Here is a 27,354-nt window from a genome sequence, read left to right on the forward strand (position 1 = left end):
TCCGAGTTCAGTTAAGGGATTCGTACCTCCCACGACAACACTGTCAGCGTTTGTTTTGTAAATCCAGGTGAAACCGCTTTGGATGCCCGGGCGCTCGGTGCATTGATGCATTATGTGAACAAGTGTCGCTCAAACCAACACATACCCTCACCTATCCTGCTCAAGCGATTGCTTAGAAAAACTGACACTGTAGCAGCAAGCGTTTTTGTTAATTTTTTATGGAAAGAAACAATTCATCGACAAGCGCTATACCACGCAGGCAGCAGCGTAGCTAGTGAAATTTTCTTGGCCGTCCGCGCCGATCACACGCGTCTCGGCCAGCTTCCCGAGCGGAGGCCACGGACTGTTGTCGGCCAACGGCGGCACCGTGCTGGCAGGTCGTCGAACAGGGCGGTAATGTAAAAACAGTCATGGTCAGTGATACAGAAACTGAGTCATTGCAAAAGCCTATTGTAGTGATTTCTAAGAAAATCCCAACAGCAACTGAGTGATGCAACGAAAAAACGCTTGGTTTAACCTTGTCTGAAAAGGCAATGCTACACCATTTCAAACCAGAAAATGATCAATCTATAATTATATATATATATATATATATATATATATATATATATATATATATATATATATATATATATATATATTATATATATATATATAGATGAAACCAGGGAAGCTGACACGTGCGACCCTGGTGTTTATCACTGGGTTAATCCTACGGTTCATTAAAGTCTTTCTTAATTATTTGTAAAGTTTGTGCAAAAATCTCAATTGATGTTTGTGTGTTCCTTTTTAATTTTTAGTGGTCCACTGGTGGGTAGTGCGATTAGCTCAATTTATCTGCCACATACGTGTTGATGATGACGACAGTTTCTTGCGTACATAGGAGCACCGGATTTCCCTTTGGCCTACCCGTATAAAACTTCACTTTAATAATTATGGATTGATCAACCCCGAACCCGATGCTCTACCAACTGAGCTACCGCGGCGGCCATCCCTCCGTCCACATTATGGTGTATATGTGTATTTAAACGTGGGAGCGTTGGACTGCCTCGGTGTTTGTCTAAGAAATGAAGTCTAAGAAATACAGTCTAAGAAATGAAGGAGCACACTTATGAGAAAACTGCCGTGCCACGACCGAAAGGTAATGAGTAAAAATATGCAATTTTCGTAAGTGTGCTCCTTCATTTCTGACTAAAGGTGTGCTCTTTCGTTTCTTTCATTTCATTTCTATATATATATATATATATATATATATATATATATATATATCGTCGCGAGGTCAAGAGAGAGGTCGCAACGCAAAGATCGAGAGAAGAGCAGCAGGCCTGTCCTTTTAATACCGCGCGCCCGCGAGTTTTTCTTTCTGCCTCCTGTATAAAGCGTGTCAGCCTTTGCGCTGTCGTCTTCGTCTTCCTTGACGCATGCACGTCGAGGGGGGGGGGGGGGGTCACGCCCTTGATCCGACGTGGGGTTCGGGCAGGTAAGTGTGGTCGAGTGTCATTTTGGGCTCTGTATATCATGGCAGAAAAAAATTTCCGGGGGGGGGGGGGGCATGGCCTGGTGTGCACGCCCCCCCCCCCCCCCCCCGGCTACGCCACTGCTTGCGTGCCGGCAACACATCTTTATGAAGCGCTCTAGTAGGAGACTCCATATTTATTTTTATTCTCTGCAAATTACTTGTTCTGCTCATGAAGCATAGCGAACTAGAGTAGTGCATTATTCGGAGGGCCAGCCACTATCTTTCCAACAGGCTTTTGCTTCAAGGCTGTTTCCCTCTGTTGTTGTTGTGTTTTGCGATGCTATTTGACTGCCTCGGTGTTTTTTTACTGTCATGATTTGTTTAATTTTTTAAAATATGCACCAGCCAGGAGAGAGTGGGATGCTGGCACATGAAGCGAGAACATCTTAGGTTCGAGTGAGAATCGAACCCACGCCGTCTGCGTGACAAGCAGCTGTTCTACCGCAGAGCCACTCCATTTTTTTTTCTTTATTACCTGGTTTTGGTAAAAAAAAAAAAAAAAACAAGGCACAAACACCAATTGCTATCAAATCACCCAAAGTACACTGTACATGCGGTGACTCTGCAGTCAACCAGCCGCAGAGCCACTCCATTGCTTGGAACTGCACTGAAATTAATGCTTCACAAACATACGCGTCCTGTGTACAGGTGTGACGGTACGAGATGTAATATCGCAGTAAAAGAGGTACAAGCGTATATTGCCATCGAGCGTCACACCATGTGAACTGCATAACGAGTTGATAGTTTAAAGCCGGCCACCCATTGCAAAAGGCACACACATTACTGCGCGTATTCCCTTACGAACACGTAGTGGGTGCATCGCAACTGCGAAAAAGTGCCACGCGCGTAATTGCTGCTGGTTTAAAGCATGCCATCCATTACCAAGGGCATACACATTAGTGCGCGCATTCTCTTACACACACGTAGCGGGTACACTGCGGTAATAAAAGTGCTGTCGAAGAGGGCGGAAACCTTTACCTTTACTATAGACCGCTTTCACGGAGAGGAGGAGCGTAGCCTCGAACCGGTGTATTTTCACCGCTTTCTCTCTCTCCATCTCGGCCGACCGCTGCCGCTGGTGTGTGCGGATTCCCGAGTTTTGCACTGCGTGGTGCGTGAGAGGTCAGCGTGTTTCCATTTTTCGACGCGCTGAAACAATTGTGCTGCCGGAATCGAAATGTCGGACGAGAACAGGTGGACAAGCTACCACTGCGCTGTGTTTGGCTGCGGCAACAGCTACGGAATCCTGAAAGACTGGCAGCCAAGGCATAAGCGAAGTGCACAATTTTTTAAATGACTTCGCATCTCTCAGGTCGCACGCCTTCTGCTCCGACAAATAATATATTATTATATGTGCTGTCTGCACTTAGGGCCATTTCTCCAAGTCACCACACAAGCTTGTGATTGTGCTTGGGCATAGGTCGGCGAACCCACTCATGAGTCGACTCACTCAGACTCACTCAGACTCATATCGAGACGTCAGTCTGAGTTTGAGCGAGTTCCGGTGAGTAGGGTTTTTGCGAGTCTGAGTCCGAGTGGGTTCGGTTGGGAAAAAGTTTGGCGAGTCTGAGTCCGGGTGAGTCCGGTTGAGGAAAATTTTGGTGAGTGTGAGTCCAAGTGAGCCCTAAGGGCAAAATATATTGCATGAGTGAGTTTGAGTGAGCTCCACATTTTTTGCCGCCCTATGGTCTTATCTACTAAAGTTCAGCATCACTATCAGCCTTATGTCGGCTCACGTTTACATTCACGTATTCTCCTACATAATTCAACGCGCTACCGTTCATACGTGAGCTCAATATTTATTTCTCAGAGGCATGAGTTGAGGAGGGAGAAGGGGAGGAGGTGCCTTGACCTCCCACCGCAAACTTTTTCACGGGAAGTTACTGATCAAAATATCACGTGTGAGTCATCTCTTTCAATAAAAAGATCCTTATTGAACTGCGAACTCAGATAACTCGTCTTTGAAGGTACGAGATCAAAATGCGCTAAGTAGCGCACCGATTATGCGAGATATTGGTGTTAAAGAGCATTGACATTATGGTCGAAAAAGGCTAATTATAGGCTAGCGGACTCATATGAGTCGACTCACTCAGACTCACTCAGAGCCGTGAGTCTGAGTGAGTCCGGGTGAAATATATTTTGGTGAGTCTGAGTCCGAGTGAGTCCGGTTGAGAAAAATTATAGTGAGTCTGAGTCCGAGTGAGTTCGCATAAGGAAAAGTTTGGTGAGTTTGAGTCCGAGTGAGCCCTAAGGGTAAGATATTTTTCGCGAGTGATTCTGAGTGAGCTCCACATTTTTTGCCGACCTATGTGCTTGGGTGCTGGTACACTTAATCATCTGTACCAAAGAGAACCAATGTCAAGACTGACGATTAATACACAAAATGTTTGGCCAAGAGTTGTTCTCATGAACCCCCCTGATTTCTATGCTACAGCACATGATTTACAATGCCTGCGGCTAGAAAATGTTCCATCTTAGTGCGTGCAATTTCGAGATTATTTAATGAGCACTTTTCAATCTACATGACAGAAAGGCCCGCACGACATGTGTTCTTTGGCGTAGGTACGCGTCTCTAACGTTTCGTCGAGAGCGCGTTCTTTCTCGACTTGCCAATCTTGTGACGATAACTGGGGTAGCGTTATGACAACTGCACCTTTTCTTTTTTCGCGCGGCAACCTGGGTGTCGTGAATAATCGGCCCACGTTCGTTAAAGCGAGGTCGTTACCTGGACACGTGCGCTCGTCGTAATTCTTCTCAAATATACGCCAGAAAACAAACTGACAATAATGTTACCAAAAACGGGCGCCCTTTCGGCGTATCGCTAGTGGCGGCGGCTCGCGCCGAAGCGAACTTAGGCCATGCCATGCTTCCAGATGTGCAACAGGCTTATTTTCATTTTATCATCGTGTTGTTTCTACGCCGAATTTTGAGCTCACCCGTCGTACATCTGTTTCTTATCCTGAGGCAACGATCAGAGGCCACAAGCTTTTAACTCCGAAGGCGACACGAATGAACACAGGCATGGGTGTTTGTGCTCCTGTCGTTCCATGATTATTGTATTGCGACGTGCTAAGCGGAATCAAATTGTCTGTTAGGGATTAGAGTTACGTTTAACTTAAATAATCACGGCACGGAAGCCTGAGAGTCATCTTAAACAATAATGCGCGCACCTAGCGCGCAGCCGGACAATGGCCTACGTGTTCGCTCGTCTCCATTTGCGTTTCTCCGATTATACTTCGACAGTTGTCCTAAATGTTAACGCTCTTTTATAGTGATTATTCCAAGAATCTCACCCGGCCAGCTATAACAAAACATACAAAGCAATTACCAATTTACGCATGCTGCTTAAGAACTGCATTGGCATTATTCTCATCGTCGGCGCTGCTGCGAGAACGTCTCGTGGGCCGCCGCTGCTTGCTGTTTCAGCCATTTTGACGCTGAAAGCTTAGCGATTATTTATCAGCGCCTTTACACTCAAAAAGCGTTGCCCTGTTTTGCCCGTGTACCGCGAAGAACAGCAATACCTTGTGAACCGAGCGCATACGCTGCATACAGCGCCGCGGAACCCCACACACCGGAAGGGCGGCGAAACGTTCGCAGACGATAGACGGCGCTGCGGCGGTGGAGTGCTATCTAAATGACAAACAAATAACGAATGTAGCCGCAAGAGTCGAAGCAAAAGTAGACGAACTGCCAGGCAAAGACTGGAAGTATAGTGAGCTGCTACATATAATCACAAAAGAAATGGAAAAAGAGAAGAAAACTATTTGTTGGAAAGGAAAGAGAAAGCCAAAAAGTTGGTGGAACAAAGAAATCCGGGAGGCGATCGAGAAGCGACGTGAGGCATCACGGGAGCACAGACAGGCAAAAAAAGAGAAGCGGCCACAGGACGAAGTCAACCAAATATGGGAAATATATTTAGAGCAAAAATCCATTGTGCAGAAATTAGTCGAGGCAAAAATTAAAGGTGAAAGTGAACGCTAAATGACAGAGATTCGCGAAAAGAAGAAGGCCGCGCCTAGGATATTTTGGAGCCACCTAAAAGCGCTAGGTAGGAAGTCTGTCACAATGCAACAACATATGGTAGATGAAGGAGGAAATCAATTGGAAGGGCATGAAGCGCTAGGTTACATCCGAAAGATAACAGCCGATTCGTTTAAAAAGGTCACCCAGGGGATTCCCCCGGTAGGTAATAGTACGCAAAGGAGTGCAACTGACGAAGATGTAGTACTAGAGAATTTCAATTGGAAGAAGGCCGAAGGAAAAATTCCTAAGCGCACTACTCCGGGCTTAGATGGGGTTCCCGTCAGCCTCATTAACGAACTCGGACATAACACTAAAGAAGCACTGCTGAAAGCCGTAGAAAAGTGCTTACAGGAGCGGGAAATACCAGACAGTTGGCGAAAAAGTAGAATGAACTTAATCTATAAAGGCAGGGGAGAAAAGGATAACATTCGCTCGTATAGACCGCTAACCATTACATCGGTGCTATACAGGTTGGCGATGCAGGCAGTAAAATTAAAAATAGAAGCGTGGGTAGAACAAAATGATATTTTGGGAGAACTTCAGAATGGATTTCTAATCGACAGGCGGTTAGACGATAATCTGTTTGTTCTTACCCAGTGTATAGAAATATCGAAAATAGAAAACAGGCCCTTATACATAGCTTATCTAGATATCACCGGAGCGTATGACAACGTTAAGCAGGAAATTTTGTGGATATATTGAAAGAAGTGGGCATAGGGGACGACTGTATACAGCTTTTGAGGGAAATGTACCGAGAAAATACAGTTTGTATAGAATGGGAAGGAATAAGTAGCAAGGACAGCGTTGAAATTAGCAAGGGGCTGAGACAGGGATGTCCTTTGTCCCCGCTGTTATTCATGCTGTACATGGTGAGGATGGAAAAAGCGCTAGAAGGTAGCAACATTGGATTTAATTTGTCACACAAACAGGTCGGCACGATGGTTGAGCAGAAGCTTCCAGGTCTATTTTATGCTGATGATATTGTCTTATTTGCGGACAGTCAAGATGATATACAGCCACTGGCAGATATATGCGGAAGGGAATGTGAGGCTCTAGGACTAGGATTTAGTTCAACAAAATGTGGATTGATGGTATTCAATGATCACGAAGACCATGCGGTCTTCATACAGGGCCAAAAAATACCGAGGGTAAGCGAGTACAAGTACCTCGGAGTATGGGTAAATGAGGGGGATAGATATATGGAGGTACAAGAGAAAGCAGCGGTAGCAAAGGGAAAGAGGAATGCTGCAATTATGAAGCACCGAGCTTTATGGGGATACAATAGGTACGAGGTGCTTCGAGGGCTGTGGAAGGGTGTGATGGTCCCGGGGCTTACATTTGGGAACTCAGTGGTTTGCATGAAGTCAGAGGTACAATCAGGATTGGATGTAAATCAAAGGACGGTGGGCCGCCTCGCGTTGGGCGCTCACGGGAAGACGACAATTGAGGCTGTAAAGGGTGATGGACAGGCTTTGAAGTGAGGGAAGCTCAGAGCAAAATGAGATTCGAAGAGAGGCTGAGGAAAATGAAGAAGAGTAGATGGGCAGAGAAGGTTTTCAGGTATTTGTATAGAAAAAGCGTTGACACGCAGTGGAGAAAGAGAACTAGGAGGCTCACCAGTAAATATACGGCTAGCAGTGCGGGCGATATGGCAACAGGGAGCATTAAGCGGAAGGTCAGGGAGGCGGAGAGGACTTATTGGATGACAGCGATGGAAAAGAAGCCGGCTCTGAGTAACTACCGAAAGGGAAAAAACGAAATAAGGAGGGAAAGGTTTTATGATAATTCAAGGGGAAGCGCTTTACTGTTTGAAGCAAGGTCGGGCTGCCTTAGAACGCGAAGTTATAAAGCGAGATTCAGTAACGAAGACGAACACTGTACATGCTGCGGGGGAACTAAGGAAACGATGGAACATGTACTGATTGAATGTGGCGATATTCACCCAGGTATGCTTGTGGGCACGAGTCTACAGGAAGCCTTGGGTTTTAGGGACAACAATGGAAAGCTGAACACGTCCGCGATAGAAATAAGTAAGAGACGGTTAGAGTATTGGTGGCAGAAGAGTAGAGATAAAGTACAAAAATAAATAATGGGGGGGGGGGGGGGAAAAAGGTCTTTCTGCCTTAAGAGGCAGAGAGATAGACCGTGAATTTATAAATTTTTTGGTATAATAAGATAGATTTAATCAATGTAGACAAGGTATTAGGCCAGCATGAAACAAGGAAGTTTTTCTTTTTTCTTCGAGCATGGTGGCAGACATGTCACCGCCCCGTTATAAAGGGGACGCTCATAGCATCCATCCATCCTTTAAAAATGGCAGCCTCCTTGTGAAATTGGTGTATAGGTATGGCGTGTGTGTGTGTGAGACCGGGGCGACTGAACATAATGACAAGCGAAACAGAGCACGATGAGGATGGGGCCAGATATCGCTATCGCGTTCAACTCTTATAGGCGAAGCTTAAGCGTCCCCCAATTTTTTTCGTGTCGCTGTTCGGCGACAGAAGTGGTTGTGTAACTCTTTAGAGAACAATCGAATATGCGCACTATCTTCTTTTCTCGGCAATTCTATAGCCATGTAGAAAGGGCAGCCATTTGTAGACAAAGCGTATTTTTAAAAATATTTAGTATTTGGGGGGGGGGGGGATCATATTCATTTATTTAGACCGGTTCATTGCATTGAAGTCCAACTGATGGAAGGAGGGAGCGCATTCCTAAATTCCTCAGCACTATTATGTTGCGCGAACAGATATTGAAGAAATAGATACGAAAACTAACGAGGGCTGGATAGTTGTACAGGTGAAGAAGAAAAAAAGACACTTTCAGTTCATGTCTCTGATCACGCTCTTCTATTCATAAAACAAAGGCGTAGCTGAAGCATGGGCGTAAATTTAGTGCATGGGCCTATCATTTTGTGCTGTGTATCCCGCGGGAGAAAACTTCGGGGGTGGAGGGGGGAGAGGGCAGGGTCACAGGCCCAGTGTGCCACCCCCTGGCTACGCCACTGGTGATTGCCGGTGAAAAGATTTCGTTCCCTCCTCCCACTGCGCCAGCTTTACAATTGGTGGCTATTAGTTACTCGTCTGTGTCACCGTCGCACGCTGGTGTTCACCGCACACAACCTCGAACTGCGCGACGTGAAGGTAACACATGTGCTCGATGCTCGATCTTGCCGCAGCGGCGCTGCGTGTTCGGGGAGCGGTGGCGCCACCGTATGAGCGCGCTAGGACTGTACACCTTTTCAAAAATGACGCTCTGGGTGCCGCCATAACCTCCTCCGGGCTGTGGTAAAAAATTGGGAGAGCCTCAATCTTCGCCTTGAAGAGCTGAGCGCGATAGGGATATCCGCGCGCGCGCGCACACACACACACCCACGCACCCCCCCCCCCCCCCCCCCCCAACCACACGACATACCTATAAAAAAGTCACAGTTTCGCCGCAACGGCGAAGCAATGAATGCGATAGCAATAAATTGAAATGTAACGCCAAGAACGGAAAGCAGCTTGAAATTGCCTGCGCGTCACTCGAGCCCAAAGGACGCACGAAAAGAACGCACACAGGACGAGCGCGAACTAATGCGTCACAGCTCGACACTTGAAGCGCACTGCTCAAACATAAAGCAGGAAGCACGAAACGAACGAACAGGTACACACAAGACGAGCGCGAACTAATTGTCACAGTTGTTACGTATTTCTGTTTGAACAGCGCGCTCCTTTCGCAAACGCGGCCGCTGCAGCGAGCGAAGCGAAGCACCCCACCGGCCGCCCCTTCTTTCCTCGAGATAAGCGCACGAAAGCGACCACGCCCTGTAGGACGAAGAGCAACGGCATTCGCAGGAGCGGGGCGACGATCTTTAAAGCGCGCCACACGCTTCTCTACCACACGCGCGCACATCGCGCCATCTATGTGGCCACTAAGAGAGCATGCTGAAGTACGTGGTGTATTAAATAGCTCGCCGTTAGCAGGCTGAAAGACGGTGCTGTCGTGGCCTAACGTCTAACGCGGCGGGCTGAAAGCGAGAGGTCGCCCGTTCTATTCCGCGCGTCGGAAAGTATTTCTGAATTATTTTTCTTTGTGGCTTTTTCTATATATATATACATACTTATACATATGCGGTGAATGACGGCGACGGGGACGGATATTTTTCAGCCGAGACTGTCCATGTAATTGCTATCACAATAAAAGGTAAAGGTTTCTGCGCTCTTAAACAGCACTTTATGACAGCAGTGTTTTGTGTGTCCAAATTACGAGCGAGTATTGTGCGCTGGTTCACTCTTGAGGTAGACTATAATTTTTTTTCTTCTTTGTTGTCGAGCCTGGTGGCAAACTGCGGCGCACCATCGCAACGCCTCCAAGAGATGCTGCGACTCTAGGTGTGCATGCACGGGCTCCGGGTAGCCCGAAAGCCGGATGTTCTGCCGGAATTCCACGCTTGCTATGCTTGAGAAAAAAATATTGGCAATTCTGGCTACCCGTGCGAGCAGCGAACGGAAGTTCAGTTCGGTGAGATATGGGATGCATGAGCGCCGCAGTTCACTGAATCCCGCATCGTTAGACCGCTTGCTATTTTTACACAACTTGTATCTGCGTATATAGTGACTTTCATGTGTCGTTTGCTTATATTTTACTTTGATACGTTGAATAAAATGCCACATTATCGAAAAACCATAACTTGTCTCCGCAGTAAACCTTCATAATGTCGGATCGGGCCCGGGCTGTTGTTTTTGTACGACGTGCCGGGCCGGGCGGGCTCGCAGCCCTTGAGCATCGGCCTCGGGCGGGCCTTCGACGCAGTCAGCGGGCCCGGGCCGGGTTCGGGCTTGCAAATGGGCCTGTACACGGCTCTAGCTGCGACCACACTGCGCGCCCGTCTCTCTCGGAGGCGGCAGCAACAAGAGTAGAACGCGACAGCGTAATCGGGCCGTGTTCGTATCGCCTTCCCAATCTCTAGCCTACCTTCGCTTCTCGGTGGAGACCTAAACCGTGCCGCAAGGAAAGCCATAGTGCGGACGCCTTCCTGCTCATACCTTTATTTGCATCTACCTCGAATTTTCGCTCACGGACAACGCTGTTTTTTCACTCTCAACCAGATGCCACCGACACCGGAATTTCTGTGAAACGAGGTCTTAACGCTTTCGCAATAATACGTGTGGCCCCCGAAAAATGTACTGCCGAGGCAGCGCCGTCAGCGTGCGTCAGCCTTTGTACTCCCATGTCACAGCCCAGAATGGAGGCGCTCTCCCTCTCCGCTTAAAAAGTCTATAGCACTGTCGTAGAAGGAAGCGACGTGTGCAGACGCGAATGCAATTAAAGGAAAACAAACGTACAACACAATTCGTCGACCATAAAGCTGAAACGTCGCACCGTAAACTAAGGTAGACGAAACATATGGGGGCATGCTAAGGAATGGCAGCACCACCTACCTTTCTGGCACACGTGTGGGTCTACGCGATAGATAACTGTTCAAGCTTGGTATTTTTTCTCTATGCAAAGTAACCGGAGGATGGCGTACACATGCACTTGCACTGTTTGCCTGCTCCCGTGCTTGTTCCTGCTAGCCTTTATACCGGCGTCACACGTGCACTTCTCATTGCGATCACGGCCGATCCGGATTAAGCTCGGTCCGGATCAGGTGTTGCTGCACGGTCACATTTAATCACGATCAGGCCCGATCGGGATCAAGACGACTGTGATCTGCGCATCGCGATCTGGCTTGGTGATCGCGATTAGGCTGATTCTGAGCCAAACTCCATCCGGATTATAATTTAGCAAGCAGCGACCAACTTATTGATCGCGATTTGAAGTGCCCGAGTGACACCGGTAGGCACCGTGCAATGGAGTTTTCCAGTGTGACTGCATAAAGTTCCTTAATATATAGAAAGTAGTGACACTCTCTTCCATATCCTCTCCAAAGTGTCCAACCCTCCTCTCCAAAGTGTCCAAACCTTATCTATATATCCTCTCCCAAGCGGCCGCCATGCGGGCGCCGGCCCTGCGCGTTGGCTGGCGGCCGCGAGCGTCCCTGCTTGGTGATAGCGTCGGCGAAAAATGAAAACACAAGAAAAAAATTCGGCAGATCCCACTCGTTGTGGGAATCGGTTTCTTGCGAAGCAGTCAGAGAGTACTTCTATGCTGTATTTTATGGCTTTGAGCCAATTGTTACGAGGTGGATCGACGTGTTTTTGTAAGTGTAGTAGCTGTGTGCACATCGCGGGCTTACCAGGCACGTCGACAACACTGGCGCTTAAAGGTAACTAATGGTGCGACGTAACGCCAGCCTCAAGTTAGAGTTCATACGTCAGTATTATCAAAATGAATGGCACCAAAAGGTGCAATCACGTGAATATCATACGTAACTTTCGTTCATGTATTCCTCCGGGATCCAGCAATGCTAAGTATAGCTTGCTGAATCATAGCAATACAAATTTAATGTTTATTAGATTGCTATAAAACCGGAGTTAACACATTGGAACCACAGACGTTAATCTGATATGACGCCTGTATCGTAGGCGTACATATGTAGGGTTTATGGCTTTATTGTAAGATTAGAAAGCCAGCGCCACAACCACAATTGTCGTTGCACTGACATTACACCTGCATGGGCTGTTTTTACAAACCAGTTTATATAGACATGGCGTGGCTCTTTGGTAGAATACCCGATTGCCACGTAGAATGCTTGGGTTCGATTCCAGCTGGGATCCTAATTTATATTCTTTCCATTCGTCGGGTAAACGCTGCCGATGTCGGTTTTTCTTAACGCTCGCGTATTTAAACTACCGATGTCTGTTCTCGCCGTTCCTGGGTACATATAAACTGTCAATCACCTGTGGCGCATACCCGTACACCGCGGCCAGTGGTAAACGGGTATGTGCCGCACGTGTCTGGAGGGAAGGGTTTGACGACGTACGCGATAGGAGCTTATACCGTCATTCATGTTCGTTACCCGACAGTCATATTCGTCCAAACTTCTTACCCTCCCATGCAAAGTTTGGTCCACACCAAGTTAAGGAGGCGATGATGAGAGCACCCAGACGTAGGCGGCTAGATAGATAGATAGATAGATAGATACGTAGATAGAAACGCTCAAAGTGCCAAAGGTTCGCTAAGAAATGCTTCGCATTTAAAAAAGTGGTTCGCGCGCGTTGCCTGGGCGACGGCCCGAGGGCCCCCCCCCCCCCCTTCCCCGGAAAGCGCCGAAACGAGAGGCAGGAGAGGAGGGCGCAGGTCGCGCCGGCTCGGTTAAAACAAAGACGGTACTTTCCAAAAAATATCCAGGGACTTTATGACTGCAGAGCCAGAACGCACAGCCTAGCGGATAAAAAAAAGCAATATTGAGACGGGCCCAGACAAAATGGAACGCGATGCGCGCGTCTCCCCCCTGCCATAGAGTTTCCTACAATACTTACTAGAGGGAACTCTGGCGCTAGTGTCTATGGGAGCTGCAACGCATGACGCTTCAACCAGCATGGGAATGATGGGTAGTACACAAATTTGTCTAAACTTCGTACTTTCGGCTCCGTTTGGCTCCGCATCGCCTGCATCCGCTTTGTCGCAAAACGAAGTTCAGCAAAAGTCAGCAGTTTCACTTCGCCACTTTAACTTCTTTAGGCTCAGCGATTCAAATCCCATCACGAAGTTCACAACGATCCATTCTTTTATGCGAAAGAAAACCAAAACATAGCAATAAACAAAGCCACAAGTACGTTTGAAGCCGCAAGCAAGAAGACTAGGCAAATTTGTGTACTACCCATCATTCCCATGGTAGCTGAACGATCGCAGCGCCAGAGTCCCCTCTAGTTAATTTTAGGAAACTCTATGCCCCCTGCATGAGTGGGCGGACTGTGGCCGGGCTAGAGGGGGGACGCGTGCGCGCGTCTATTTACTGCGTGCCCCTAGGGGCCAATATCAGCGAACTTGAGAAGGCCACTGCGTAAGGTCCCTGCATTTTTCAAAGCTAGCGTAAAAGTACTTCTCTCAGCGCCGTTTCCTCCTCGCCCGTGACTCTCGGCAGCCATTAGTGAGTGCGTCACTTACCCCCACTATTCACCTAATTTTCCCAAATAAAGAATCTCTTTCTCTCTCTCGCAAGGCGCACCTGGCCCGCATGCGGGGCGTCGAAGCGCTTGCTTGAAACGTGACAATTCTGGGCGCAGATTCACAAAGCTATTCGTCGTAAGATGCGCAGTAAAAATGTTTTGTAATTGGTCAGCGCCTTAACTATCACATCGCGTTTAGTGGGGAACAAATCGCACACTGGTGAAGGCATATGCAGGGCGGCCCAACTATCACGCAGCATGATTTAAAAAAGAAAGAGGAAGCTACAGTAGATATTGTTCCCAGCAGACTGGAGTAGCCCCCACTATTTTTTTTTGTTAATGACGTTTAATTACAATAGAGGGACCTTATACCGCTGCGAGCAACGCAGCTCCCTCTGGTCAACGGACGGTGCCTATTACATTCTTCTACGATAAGTCCTCATGTCAACTAATTCAACTTTCTATAGACAGAACTGACAGAACTCACCCGTGTGCTGCGAATAGCGCCACCTGGCCGATGCCCAGTGGCGACATCAGCTGCCCGGTGGCGACGGCCGAGTCGAACCGGTAATGGTAGCCCTCGGCCACCGCCTTGGCCACTTTCAGTGTGGCACACGTGGAAACGGCCATCGAAAAGCCGCGCACAATGTTATCCACAGATTCCGCCTTGAAGCGGCGCTTGAGGTTCGACTTCACGAGCAGCGGTGCATTGTACACGTTGAGCGTGAACTCCAGCAGTGCTTCCGGCGTCGAAGCGTTGCCTTCACGCTAAGCGTTCGAAAGAAGAAACCCAGCTTACCTAAACGTTGTAAGCAAGTACGCTGGCAAGTATATAGGCGTACATCTCGAAATATTCAAGTTTTTACTGCGCTAGAAACACGGACAAAGAAGAATACAGCACGAGCGCAGATTCACGTTAATTACATTAGGTGAAAGATGACATATATGCAGTGAGAGAAATGATAGCATCAGCTCATTGGCCATCCAAACTCATAAGAACGCTACCGCCACAAACTTGCTTCTGAATATCGCAGTCAGGCGGAACGCGTCGTCTTTTATACATCAGTGATTGAACTTCTCAGCGTCATTGCTGGTGGTCGCGTAAGCTGCTGAATAAACTTCGCTATTCGCGTCCTGCGCGTAATCTTAACAGAAAAATCTGAAACAACCACGAAGCTTCGCATACATATGGCGCGGTCTGCGCCGAGCGTTGCTAATAGTTCGAAAACGAAAGTGATTTATGTCGGGGTCCACCAAGACTTCACTGACGTATTTCCGTCACGAAAGTGGCGTCGGTAAAATGCACACGATCAGATGGCAAAGAAAAACGCTAGAAGTTCCGTTGACGGGAGTCGAACCTACGACCTCTCGGTCCGCGACGATAGATACCGCGGGCTGTCTACCAACTCCGCTACCGTAACACATGCGCGGGGCCTTACGAACGCGCCTTTTATCTCTCACACTTTCCTCTCACAGTGCTCTTGGTTGGCGGGATGGTGTCGCCGTCTGGGAGCGGTAAAGTGAAGTAATGCATCATGACACTAACGAGCGCCGACTGGGAGCGCTTCGGCAGTCTCAGCGCAGCGGGGGCTCTCGCTGTAAATGGCTGCGCTCGCGTCAGCCAGCGCCGGCAGAAGTTGGCGACGCCAGGTGCGCCAGGTTCATCAAGTTACGTTGACGCGAAAACCGAGTCGCCTTGACGCATGCGGATTTGCGCGCGCCCGGCGTCCCTTCGTCACGAAGGGCCACGGCCGCGGTGGAGTCTGGCTGCATGTCGCATCTCGAGCCGGCTGCAGCAGGGGTATCCATAACCGGGGCGCTTCGACAGACGCCGGAAGCGTCTGTCGCGCCCAGAGTCGAGTGCTGCGCGTTCGCAGCGTCTCTGTGCCGAGCGTGCGCACACGTCGATGGGCCCTTAAAGGGACCGACAACTGCCCAGAATATGAAATGAGTTGACTCCACTGATGTAAAGATTGTCCGTTGCACTGACTCAAACCAACCCTGTTTTTTTTCGTGAGAGATGGATTTATATTTTTATTTCTTGATTGAAAGTCGCGAAAAATGACCTGTGGCGCCTCTGGCGGCAAAGACATGAATGATCCGAAGAAGACGGCCACGTGACCGTTGATTGCTGTACGCGGTCGACGATTTTTTTGTTAGCATTGAAATATTGTTCGTTTCTTTACATTAAAAGGTATTACTCCATAATAATGTACATATAGGCCTGCGTTAGTAGTATGCATTAAACTGGCGCTGCCTTCGCGTGACGTAATGATCCCATACTCGTCAGCCCGTCTTGAGCAACTTTTCAGCGTGCTCATGCAACTGTGCACGCAGTTTCCAGGTCACTAAGATTTTAGAACGACATAGTTTCGCTGCCTACACTTCGTTTCAGAAATGACGCGCGCTGCTACTCGGTGCGGCCGTGCATATGCACAGTTACGTTTTCGATTACTTGGCTTGGCTCGTGTATCGAGAGAGTAACGACGCCGGGACAAGCCATCCATGACACAGGCGCAGGCAACCTTGGGCGCAGGCGCACACAACGCTGTACAAATACCGGGAAGGTGTATAAAGCCACACATCTCATTGTAACAGCTTGCTATTTTCAAAAATGGTTGGAACGCTTAAAATAAAGGTGGTTAAGCATAGTTACAGTAACTCCTCCTGCGAAAGCAGAACAACGACAGCTTTCACAAGGGCTAGCGGCATCGCTATCAATTCTCAGCGTTGCTGGAGCAAGCCTCCATGCGTGTTTGGAGCCTTTGAGATCGAAAAATACTGCTTATGAAATAACTACGTGCTTTTTGGATAAACCACTGCAGCTACAAACGCTACAAAGGTGAGCTTCCTGTCGCGCCGTAAAAAACTGGGTCGAGAAAAATCAGTTGTCGGTCCCTTTAATATTGTAGGAAACTCTATGGTCGGTGAAATGCCGCTTGCGTGGTGGTTCGATTTGGTAACGACACAGTTACGTGATTTGCCTTTCGCGGCAGCGTGTGACGCCTCTCGTCGGCGTAGGGCAGCTTCCATATGGAACATCGGTGTTTCTCCGCCGCCTACTGCTTTGAGTGCGGTGGCACTTACTAATAAAACGGCTGCAATAGGCACCGCGCAGTCGAGTTTCCCCGTGTGACTGCACCGCCAGAACGCACAGCCTAGCGGATAAAAGAAGTAACTTTGAGACGGGGCCGCTCAAAATTGAACGCGTTGCGCGCGTCTCCCTCCCTGCATTAGTGGGGGCGGATTGTGGCCAGGGTACACTAACTTGTTTTATCTAGGGACCTTAGGGTACACGGGGTACGCGTTCGCGCGTCTGCTTTCTGCGTGCCCCTAACAGCCAATATCAGCGAACTTGGGACGGGCCAGTGTGAGCAACGCAGCTCCCTCTGGTCAGTGGACGGTGCCTATAAGCGCCGCCGATTGGCAACGATGTCGACGAGAGAACGCCCTGCAAGCGGGTGCTTTGGTGCAGGAAGAGACACGCCAGCGAGACGCGGAATGCCTTCGCGCGTTCAAGGCTCAAGCTACAAACTTTGCACTCGCGTTCCTGAAGCGCTGTGTGGCATATGTATGAGCAGCAGGGTTGCCACTCACTTTCGAGTAAATGTCGCCAAATGATGAGCAAAAAGTCGCCAAAAGTCGCCATTTTTTTACAAACCTCGCCAAAAATGTCGCCATTCTAGATATGTGCGTCATACCTAGTAATAAAAATTTCCTCTCACGTATAGCCCCATAGAATACAGTACCATCCAAGACCCTTAAATTATATGGATGTTTCTCAATGCCAGTCGTATCGCCCGCTTCACCATGGGAGTGCATGGTGCTGCTGCTCCGACTAGCCGCAAGATGTGCGTGGTGGCGCAAGGGTGAATGAATGAAACGCTCATGATATCCTTCCATCCCTGTCCGCTCGTTTCAAAGGTAAAAGTGTCGTAAACCTTGGGCGAAAACTGAAAGCGTTGTTTGTAGACAGCTTTATGTACCCTTATATGAATTAAAAGGATTATAAAAAGTTTATTGAAGGTAACACGACAGACGTCTTACAGGAACCGATCATTAGTGAGTCTTACACCTTTTCAGTGTGAACTAATATGATACCGGACGCTACCGACCCTTTCTTACAGTCACTTATATCTACACGCGTCAATCCAATGAGTTATTAATGAACAGGTAGGCAATGTAAAATGTTGTATAGCAATTGTTGTCATTGCACACGCTCACTGAGAACAGTGGAAAATGCCTCAATAAATATTTTTTTATTGCACAAATAGCCGCGTATCCTCCTCTCTTCGCTATTCCGAAACAGTCTTTACCGGCTGAATTGGGGGTACTGCAACAGTGAATAAGTCGCCAAGCTATTCAGAACAGTTGGAGCATTGGCGGTACAAATGGTCGGAACACGCGGCCAACCCGTCGCCTAGCGCCTTTAGAAGCGAAACTTTAGAGAAGCTTAAAGCGCCGAAAGCTATTAACTTACAGTCAAACACTGCCCCCTCGCGGTTTACATTTTGCTAGAATGTCTCTGGGGGCGTTCCCGTGCCTCCTGCTTCTAGATGAATTGAGGAGATACACACGAGTTACAGGACGGACATACGGAATGACGCGTAGTGTGCACACTCTACTCTTAGGTCTAAAACCAAGAAAAAATACAGAGAATGTTGCCGCTCATTCGTTGCGAAGACACTGAACTTAGGATGTATAACTCAGCGGAGACCTAAGCCGAAAATCGCCAAAAATTCGCCATGTCGCCATTCATAATTTAAGGTCGCCACGGGCCCCTCAAATTCGCCAATTTGGCGAAAAGTAGCCACCATTGGCAACCCTGATGAGCACAGGCGTAGATTACCCTATTACTGTGGAGTGCACGCCTTGGCGGTTGTCTCGTCAGATGACGACGCTTTGAATCAGTGCATATCTCGTACCAGTGTTCATTACGTGCTTGCTGATGCCATCTTTGCGCGGGATTCACGATATGATGTGTCCAGCTGTATGTTTACTATACCTACCACAAAGGTTTAATCATCATCATGGACGTTAGTCGTCGGGAGGGAAATGTGATGTGCCGCCAGACGTCAACGTGGGTACATTCACGTCAAACGGCGCTATAGCTGCCAAACACCAGTAGACATTGTGAAAGCTCTGGTATATCAATCTACTATAAACATTCAACTACTTCTGTGAGGACACGTTTCAATTTCGTGTTATACCGATTCATATGACGGAGGGATCAACTATGTCTTTTGTGGGTAAACCGAAAAAAATCAAAATAAAGAAAAAATCGCATGGGGATACCATGGATTCGGCACGTAAAACCCAAGCAGTTATTTTAAAGTGCACGTCTTCTGAATAATATAATATGACGAACGTAATTAGTGCTGTATATATATACCCGTGACGGCCCTAATTTCGAGCCTTGCCTACCTGCGCTATCGGCCGAATGCGTTCATTGAAGAGCTCCCTGTCGTCGGCCGCATCCGCACCAGCTACGACGGTTGGTGGCATGGAGACGGGCGGTGACAGCAGCACGCCGATGTCGATGCGCGGTGCGAACTGCAAAGGCAAGTTTGACGAGGCTTGCGCGGCCTGCAACAGTTCGCCGACGGGCGCGGCGCGGAAGCAGGCCACCCACGCCGACATCGACTTGTCCGTCCCGTTGCAGTGCAACGCCACCGCGAGGTTTCTGTATGGCACCACCTGCGTGGCGCATCACTCGCGCTGAGAAATAAAATAAAGCCAGTTCCACATGTGTCAAATCTGGGTAAACAGCGGAACTGGCAAACAAGAGCCACCACCCGGCGAACGCAGATTGAGTTCTTTCTTCATCCGCTTCTTCTTTCTTTGTCTTTTTCAACATCGTGTTGTCCTTTATTTCATCTTTGTTTCTGTATCTCTTCCTATAATACCCTCTCTCCTAAACCTCACATCACTCCTCCTCACCCTTTCTTTCCGACCCCTTGCTATGCTATACGGTACATAGTTATGCCATGCTTTACCCTCTCACCTCCTCATGTCCCTCCTCCTTACCCTAACATCAGTCCTTCTCACCATCACTTCTTTCCCATCCCCTTGCTAAACTATACTAGACAAGGCTATGCCGTGCTTTACACTCTTGCCGCATCCTTTCCTTCCTCCTAAATTTTACCTCACTCCTCCTCACCCTCACTTTCTTTTTCACCCCTTGCTATATACTATACTACTCATGGCTATGCTATGCTAGGAGCTTTGGCACATATCCGCTTTCTGCGGCGCCTACACGCCGAGTTTTCCGTCTCCAAGCTTAACCCATTAAACGCCGCTACTAGATGTGTTGTAGCAACAATAAAACAAACTATTTTAGCTTGGCTAGAGGGTGGAAATATACATGAAAAATAAATTTTATTTCACTGGTATCATTGGTTTTATGATATACAGATCGTTCCCAAATGGGAACAATGGCTCTAAGCGTATGTACGCTGGAATAGCTTACTCTCTCCTCGCGGGTTGCAAACAACGCGTGTTTCTCCGCGCGTGCGTTATTTTTTCGTGTGGTAGAAAGGCGAACAATGGATGTGGAGTGGGACGGCACACGTCTGGCACTTCATTCTTGTGTTTTTTGGTGCACTGGCGGCACCTGCTTTGCTTTCCCAAGGGCACCAAATGGTGACCGTGGCCTTCCTTGCTGTGGAAAACAAGAGCACCTGAAGGACCAGGTCGTTCTCGCGTGTCCAGCCTCTTTGTCAGCAGACCTTGGACGATGAGCCTTGTGAACTGCAGCTGGTCAAGTGGTGGTTCACTTCCTACTTCTGTGTAACAACCTCCAGGCTGCAACACGCAGTGTTACAAGCAGGTTGCTCAGCAATGGCCAATACCACTTTTTTCCATGTAGACAAGGACGATAGTCGCTGATGAACCTATCAAGTAGGTCGACACCGCCCATGTGCTTGTTGTATTCTTGTATTAGTCTCGGCTGGGGCACTGGAACTCGCTTTCTCTCTTTTTTGCTGTAGCGAGTGACTGTGGTGGTCGGGTGAATGTCATCATAATTTGTGGCAACGCACACACACTTATTGTCATTCCATTTGACAGCAAGCACGTCGCCATCGCACATAAAATCAAAAGATCCCCTCCTTTGACTGGCTAGTTCCTTCGAATCCGGAAGTGGGCATTTCTTCAGCCTGACCTCCCTTACGGTTCCAGTGGCTCTGAATCCGCGTTCTTTCAGCTCTTGCAGTAAAGCATGTGATGTGAAGAAATTGTCCATGAAAATTACATGGTCTGTTGGCACATCAACACACTTGAGAGCGTTCAAAACAACGCGTGTTCCAAGCGGTACATTTGTGCTTTCGCCGTCGTTTTTGCCGCAGTAGATATCAATGTTGAAAGGGTACCCTGATGAAGAGCAAAGCACCCATTCCTTGTAACCAAAGCGTATTGGTTTTCCTCTTATAAACATCTTGCAGCTGTGCCTGCCAAAGTACGGCACCATTTGCTCGTCCACGCTCAGATTCTTCGAAAAAATTCTGAACTGCTGAAGGGAGCTATTGACAAGCCTAAGCAGAGGCCTAATCTTCACCATTTTGTCACCCTTCTCAAGGTTTTGACTGTCACACGCATGATCGATGTATCTTTTTATCAACCGGAACTTTGCGCGACTCATTGTATTTGCCACCAAAGGAAAACTGAGGTCCTCAGCTTTCGACCAATAGAGGTCAGAGCGTGGAAGCTTGTGGTAACCACTCAAGAATAGAATGCCGACAAATTGAAGTATGTCATGTTCGGTTATGCTCACGTTGTGATCGTTCTGTTGCTGGGCATAACGATTAGATTCTTCGGTTATAAGACCTATGATTTCCTTGTTTAGTAGGCGGGCAAATATATCAAACGGCTCCTCATCGACAAGCTCGGAATGGGTCACTTGAAGTGGCTGAAACTCAGTCTCTACTATTGCACCCGAATACTGTGTAGTACGCTTCCAGGCACGAGGATCTTTACACATTCGTCGGCATCAGCCGTGTGGACTTCAACTTCACCGGCAACATCATTCGGCAGAGTGTTGACAATGGCGATATCACTGTCGCCCTCCTCTTTATCCGTAAGGATGTCGTCCGCACTCGGTGGGGGCAGAAGCACAACATCTGTTACTTCTGCAGAATCGTTGGCGAGAACCATTTCCACCGCTTCCTCCAGCGTAAGGAACCTTTCTCGAGGCATCTGGATAAAGAAAGACGCGTTGAAACTAAGATAAACGTAACTGCAGAGCGGCCGCTTCTACGTCTTCGCTTTACGCCAACGTTCCCAAATGGGAACATGCACACATTTGTCGCCATATTTGCATTATGGATGCAAGCAGCTACTCTATTTAGTGTGTCCTAATACTAAAGACATTCAAAAAGATGCTAGAGTATACAAATCTGACCATGCAGTTCAAAAACTCACATCTTTAAGCAGAGACGCTTCGTGCGACGCACCGCCGTGTTCGCGCCAAAAGTTTGTTGAAGTTGTCACCGCATAACATGAAATACGAAACTAAAAAGGAAGCTTCCTTGCGCCCAAATAAAACTTTGGGCATTTTTAAAGGTGTTGTTACCAAATATTAGCACTTTTCTTGCCAAATTCAGCAATTATGGGTTCAGAAAATAACCACGTGTGGCGTTCCCATTTGGGAACATTGGCGCTAAATGGGTTAAGCTTCCCCGCTGTTAAAAGTATCGATGCGATATTGTGCGTATCTGCACCGCACACTTGAATGATGCTTATAGAATATATTACAGATGGGTTTTGGTGCCGCCATATTGGGCTGTAGCCTTGCCATTTTGTTTCTTTAACAAATAAAGGAACAGAGCTACGGCAGGCGCATACGCATGAAAACGGTTGGGTTAGTGCATTCGACGTTTCATGACAACAATTCACGTCGCGATACACAAAAGTAATAAACGAAAAAAAATTGGCCGCGTATCTGTGTCCTTCGGTGCAAGTGTCGTCGAAAGACGATGGTCTTCTGCCGGTCATACTACATGCGTCCTGGTTCCATCCGCGGCCACCCGTGATGCTGTTCCCAGGGCCACTGCCAGGTGGCAGCATCATATCGTCGGCAGAGGGCTTTTTCGTGCATAGCGTCGCATTTACAAACAATAGGGTCTTTAGAATTACATATCTTTTCTAGCAAAGGAACACACCACCTAATACTTGCGTATTGATATTGCGCCTCAGATAAGCGTAATATTTGCTTTTTGATCGAAAATGGTCAAAAGTATGAACGCAGCTACCAGTTAAAGAAGGCTGAGCGTTCAGCAAGTGCTTAAACTTTGGACGGATGGCTGAATCGTGTGAAAGACAGACAGACAGACAGACAGACAGACAGACAGACAGACAGACAGACAGACAGACAGACAGACAGACAGACAGACAGACAGACCAAAATTTCTGCGTTCAAGTATCCCAAGAAAGACTATCGTCTTTAAAAACATTCGTTCTTTTTACAGCCCAAGGGGACGACGCTCATGCGTCTTACGTAAAATCGTCTATATGGTGCAGCTCCGAACCTGATAGAAAAAAAATTAATCAGATCCCTCGCCTTGTGGCAGTTGGTTTCATGCGAAGCAGCCAGAGAGTAATTTCCTATGCTGCATTTTTTGGCTTTGAGCCAAGCGTTACAAGGCGGACCGACCTTTTTAACACGAAAGTGTTTTATACCGGGGTCCACCACGGCTCCACTGACGTATTTCCGTCACGGATATGACGTTGTAAAATATAAAGCCTAACAGTGGGCAAAGAAAAACCAGAAGAAAAAGTTCCGCCACCGGGAATCGAACTTACGACCCCTCGCTCCGCAGCGCACAGCTCGAAGCGATTCCGCCACGGACGGCACATTCTTTGTCATGCTAACGGCGAGCTATTTATATACACCATTTGCCGGTGGCGGTACTCGGAGATCTGTGTTCCATCGCGTCTTTTCGTTATCACAAGAGAGATGGCGCGAAGGGCCCGAAGAGCATGCTTTAAAGGTCGTCGCCGCTGCGACCAGCGCCCGCCTCTACAGGGCGTGGTCGCTAGTGCGCGCTTATCTCGTGATCGCTGTGGTTTGTACGTCTTGCGTTGAGAGCACGAAGGTCACTTGCACACTATAGCGACCGCTTTTGCGAAAGGAGCACTGTGCTCACGCAGAAATAAGTTACAAATGTGACAGTTAGTTCGCGCTTATCCCGTGTATGTTCGTTCCGTGCGTCCTTCCTCCTTGAACAGCGCGTTGCAAGTTCCGAGCTGCTTGCCGTTCTTCGCGTGACATTACAATTTGTTGCTGTAGCATTCATTGGCCCTTGGGGCGAAAGAATACACAACAAACACTCAACTACGTCTGTGAAGACACGTTTCACTTTCGTGTTATACCGATTCCTATGACAGAGGGATCAGCCATGTTTTTTATAAGTGCAGTAGTGTGCACATCGTGGGCTTAACAGGAATGTCGACCCTACACTGACGTTCAAAGGGTAACTTATGCTTTGACGTAACGTCAGCACTCATGTTAGAGCACAGACATCAGTATCATCGAAACGAAGTGCACTTTACGGTGCGATGATGTGAATATCATACGTAGCTCGTATTCCTCCGGCGTCGAGCATCACTTGAATATAGCCTGCCGAATTATGGAATACAAATGTAATGTTTATTAGACTGCTATCAAAGCGGAGCCAACACTGGAACCACAACTGACATGAACCCGACATGAAGCCTGTATCATAGGGGTACATATGCAATGTTTATTGTTTCGTTATAAAATTAGGTAGCCAGCACTGCAGCCACGATTGACGTTGCGCCGACATTGCTCCGGCATAGGGTCTTTTTCCAAAGCAGTTTTAAGACCTGGTGTGGCCCTTTGGTAGAATACCTGACTGCCACGCAGAACGCTGCAGGGTTGGATTCCTGTTGGGATCCTGATTTTTATTCTTTGCATTCGTCGGGTCAACGCTGCCGATGCCGGTTTTTATTAACGCTCTCGCGTTTAAATCACCAATGTTTGTTCTCTCCTTTCCTGGGTAGATATAAACAGTAAACCACCTGTGGCGCATACCCGTATACCGCGGCCTGGGGTAAACGGGTATGTGCCACACTTGTCTCGAGGAAAGGGTTGAGAATACCGGCCCAGGACCCGTATTCTCAAACGATCGCGAAATGCTATAGTATCGCGTTTGGTGACGTAGAATCTGATGCGTTCAATAACTGAAGAAACACTTGCCTGTGACGTCATTGTTGCACTGGCCGTTGGTATCACGTCTCACAGCACAGTAGTGAGTGTACCGTACTAGCGCAGAGCGACCCGAGTGTGGCGTTTTCGAGCGTATGCCATGGCTTCTACACAGTGACCAGACTTGGCTTTGGCTACTTGAAATATAAGACGCGTTGAAAGTGCTTTCAACGTTTTTTTTTTCGTGCAATTGTTTAATGCACAGTACAATATTTAAAGAATGCAACTTTGTGTGAAATGTATTTTCGTTGACAGTTTAACACGGCGTACTCAGAGAGTTCAGCTGTATAGTGTGCCGCCGTAGCGACATCGTCTCAACACCTCAACATGTTGCCGGCGCGCAATAAACCACGCGAGCAACACACGGTTCATGTTCCTGGAGCGTTCAAACCACGAAAAAACGTGATGGCAAAGAACGAGCACTGAAAACACCCCAAGGTAATGCTCGCTGAAAGCTTCAGCGTAAAAAATGCTGCGCACATCCACCGAGGATTGAGTGCTAGAAGCTACCCTCTATGTCACCGAAATGACCGAAATGACCGAAATGCTAGACTTCACCACCAACAGACGGTGATAAGGTAAGTTCGTTTATTCCAGGCTTGTCAGGAGCACCGTAGAGCACCGTCACGTCGACGGATATACTATATGGCGCCCTCACGTTTCCGGTTTTGCTCAATAGCCAATCAGCGCGCACCAAAGGCGATGCTTTTGCGATTGTCGCCTTTTGAGATCGTTTGAGAATACGGCACTAGACCTAGCGACAGTGGAATTACTTTCTATTTGACGACAGCGAGGTCGGTCAGACCTAGCGGCACTGGAACCCCTTTCGATTCGACGACAGCGAGATTGGTCGCACCCAGCGTCCATGTAATCGCTTTCGATTTGACGACAGCGAGGTCAGTCAGACCTAGCGGTAGTGGAATCACTTTCGATTTGGCGACGGTGAGGTCGGTCAGACTATCTCCAGTTTATTGATAAGTTCCGTTTGTCGGAATGGGCTTCAAGTAGAACACGAAAGCCCAATAGCAGTACGGCTGTCACACTGTAGACCATCTTTCATATGATACCCACTATAATCTCAGCTTGCGACACCACGTCCATCAAGCGCGTGCACTTCGCTCCAGTGTTCAATGGCAGTACGTCGGCGTCGTCATAACCGTCATCATCGTTATGTACACATGGAGGAAGAAATATACTGAAATACAGAATCGCATCATGCATCAAGCCTTGCCAAGTGAACTTCGCTCTCCGAACTTCACTCTCCGTGAACTTCGCTCTCCTTTTGCCCACCAAGCGACGTCTAACTGGCAGTGTATTAGCGAAAAATGTTTGTTGAGGCGTACAGGGCGTAGCATTGCCTGCGCTGCAAGCGTGCGCTGACTTGGCAATCCCGTTTTTGCCTACACTCTTAGAAAAGAGCTAGTGAGAAAGGTGTCTTTTTGTCCCACAAAAATAATCGTAATCTATCTCGTGTGCCTTTTCTTGCACTATCGCAGCGCGCCCGACACCTACAGGTAACGAACGCCATGCGGGTTATCAGCGTGCTCTAGCAGTCTTGATACGACATTTAAGTGACGAGTGTTGAGTTTTCAAGAAAGGAAACGTAAGCAAACCCAATTATTGTTGTGGGAAAAAAAGACAACATGCATCGTCATGCATAGTTGCACGTACTAGCAAAATGTGCCGTACGATGCATGGCGTAGCGATCGCAATATGACTAGGTGCCTCGATTTCTTCCTCACCCACCGCTAGTGCCGGGCGAGAAGGACATCGAGGCACTCTAAATACAGCAGCACCCTCAGCAAGACGGTCTATACGCAAAGCCACACGGCCCAGCCCACCGGATCGAATGGTAGAAGCGATCCGTAGACGATGCCGTGGTAAAACGCTCGTTGCACCGAGTTGCTGCTCATGTTGCGCACGGCTGCGGAGAGCAGGTAGGCGCCCGATCCGCGACCGACGACCACCAGTTGCTTCGGGTCGGCACCGAAAGCCTTCGCGTTGTCGCGCGCCCAATGCACCGCGCTCACAACGTCGTTGACGCCCACATCCTTGTCTACGCCGACCACGGATGACGGGTGCAGGAAACCCAGCACGCCCTGTCGGTGGTTGGGCGCCACTACGACCACGTCTCCTGGACGCAGCGCGGACTCGTCGTGTTTGTAACAGCACGACTTGTGAACACTTCGCAATATTTTAGCGTATGACAGCACTCCCCGGGCGAAAAGACAAGACGCAAACATTCAGTGTTTGTATACATGCCTCTAGTTTTGTGTCATCCTTTCACCCGGTGCGCGCAGCCATATGCTATAATGATCACCAGTACATTTTAAGCAAGTTTACTGCGTAATAGCGCGGAGTCAGGCATGAACTCTTCCTAAAAAAAAACTAAGGGCACAAGATAAGTTGCCTGCAGTAAAATTTCGGCAATCAAGATATCAGAAAAGCGCAATGTTGGCAAGTCCATGACGCTTTCTTTAGTCTATGCTTTTTGTTTGCATTACATGCTGCACGACGCCGGTACAGATGAAATTTTACACAAAGGCAGCTAC

At 48.2% G+C, this 27,354-nt stretch overlaps 1 protein-coding gene across 1 annotated transcript in view; it reads right to left on the reverse strand.

Moving 5' to 3' along the window:
• Window positions 1-208: 208 nt before the first annotated feature.
• LOC119392980 (neuroligin 4-like) overlaps window positions 209-27,354 on the reverse strand; it is a 41,155-nt gene continuing 14,009 nt past the window's right edge. The window contains exons 3-6 of the mRNA XM_037659864.2: window positions 26,644-26,936; window positions 19,003-19,275; window positions 14,066-14,346; window positions 209-370 (exon numbers count right to left, since the gene is read on the reverse strand). Coding sequence (XP_037515792.1) covers window positions 247-370; window positions 14,066-14,346; window positions 19,003-19,275; window positions 26,644-26,936 — 971 coding nt within the window. The 3' untranslated portion in view covers window positions 209-246. The remainder of the gene's footprint in view (window positions 371-14,065; window positions 14,347-19,002; window positions 19,276-26,643; window positions 26,937-27,354) is intronic.

This window comes from Rhipicephalus sanguineus, chromosome 5 (genome assembly GCF_013339695.2).
Source record: "Rhipicephalus sanguineus isolate Rsan-2018 chromosome 5, BIME_Rsan_1.4, whole genome shotgun sequence".
Classification (NCBI taxonomy): Eukaryota; Metazoa; Arthropoda; class Arachnida; order Ixodida; family Ixodidae; genus Rhipicephalus; species Rhipicephalus sanguineus.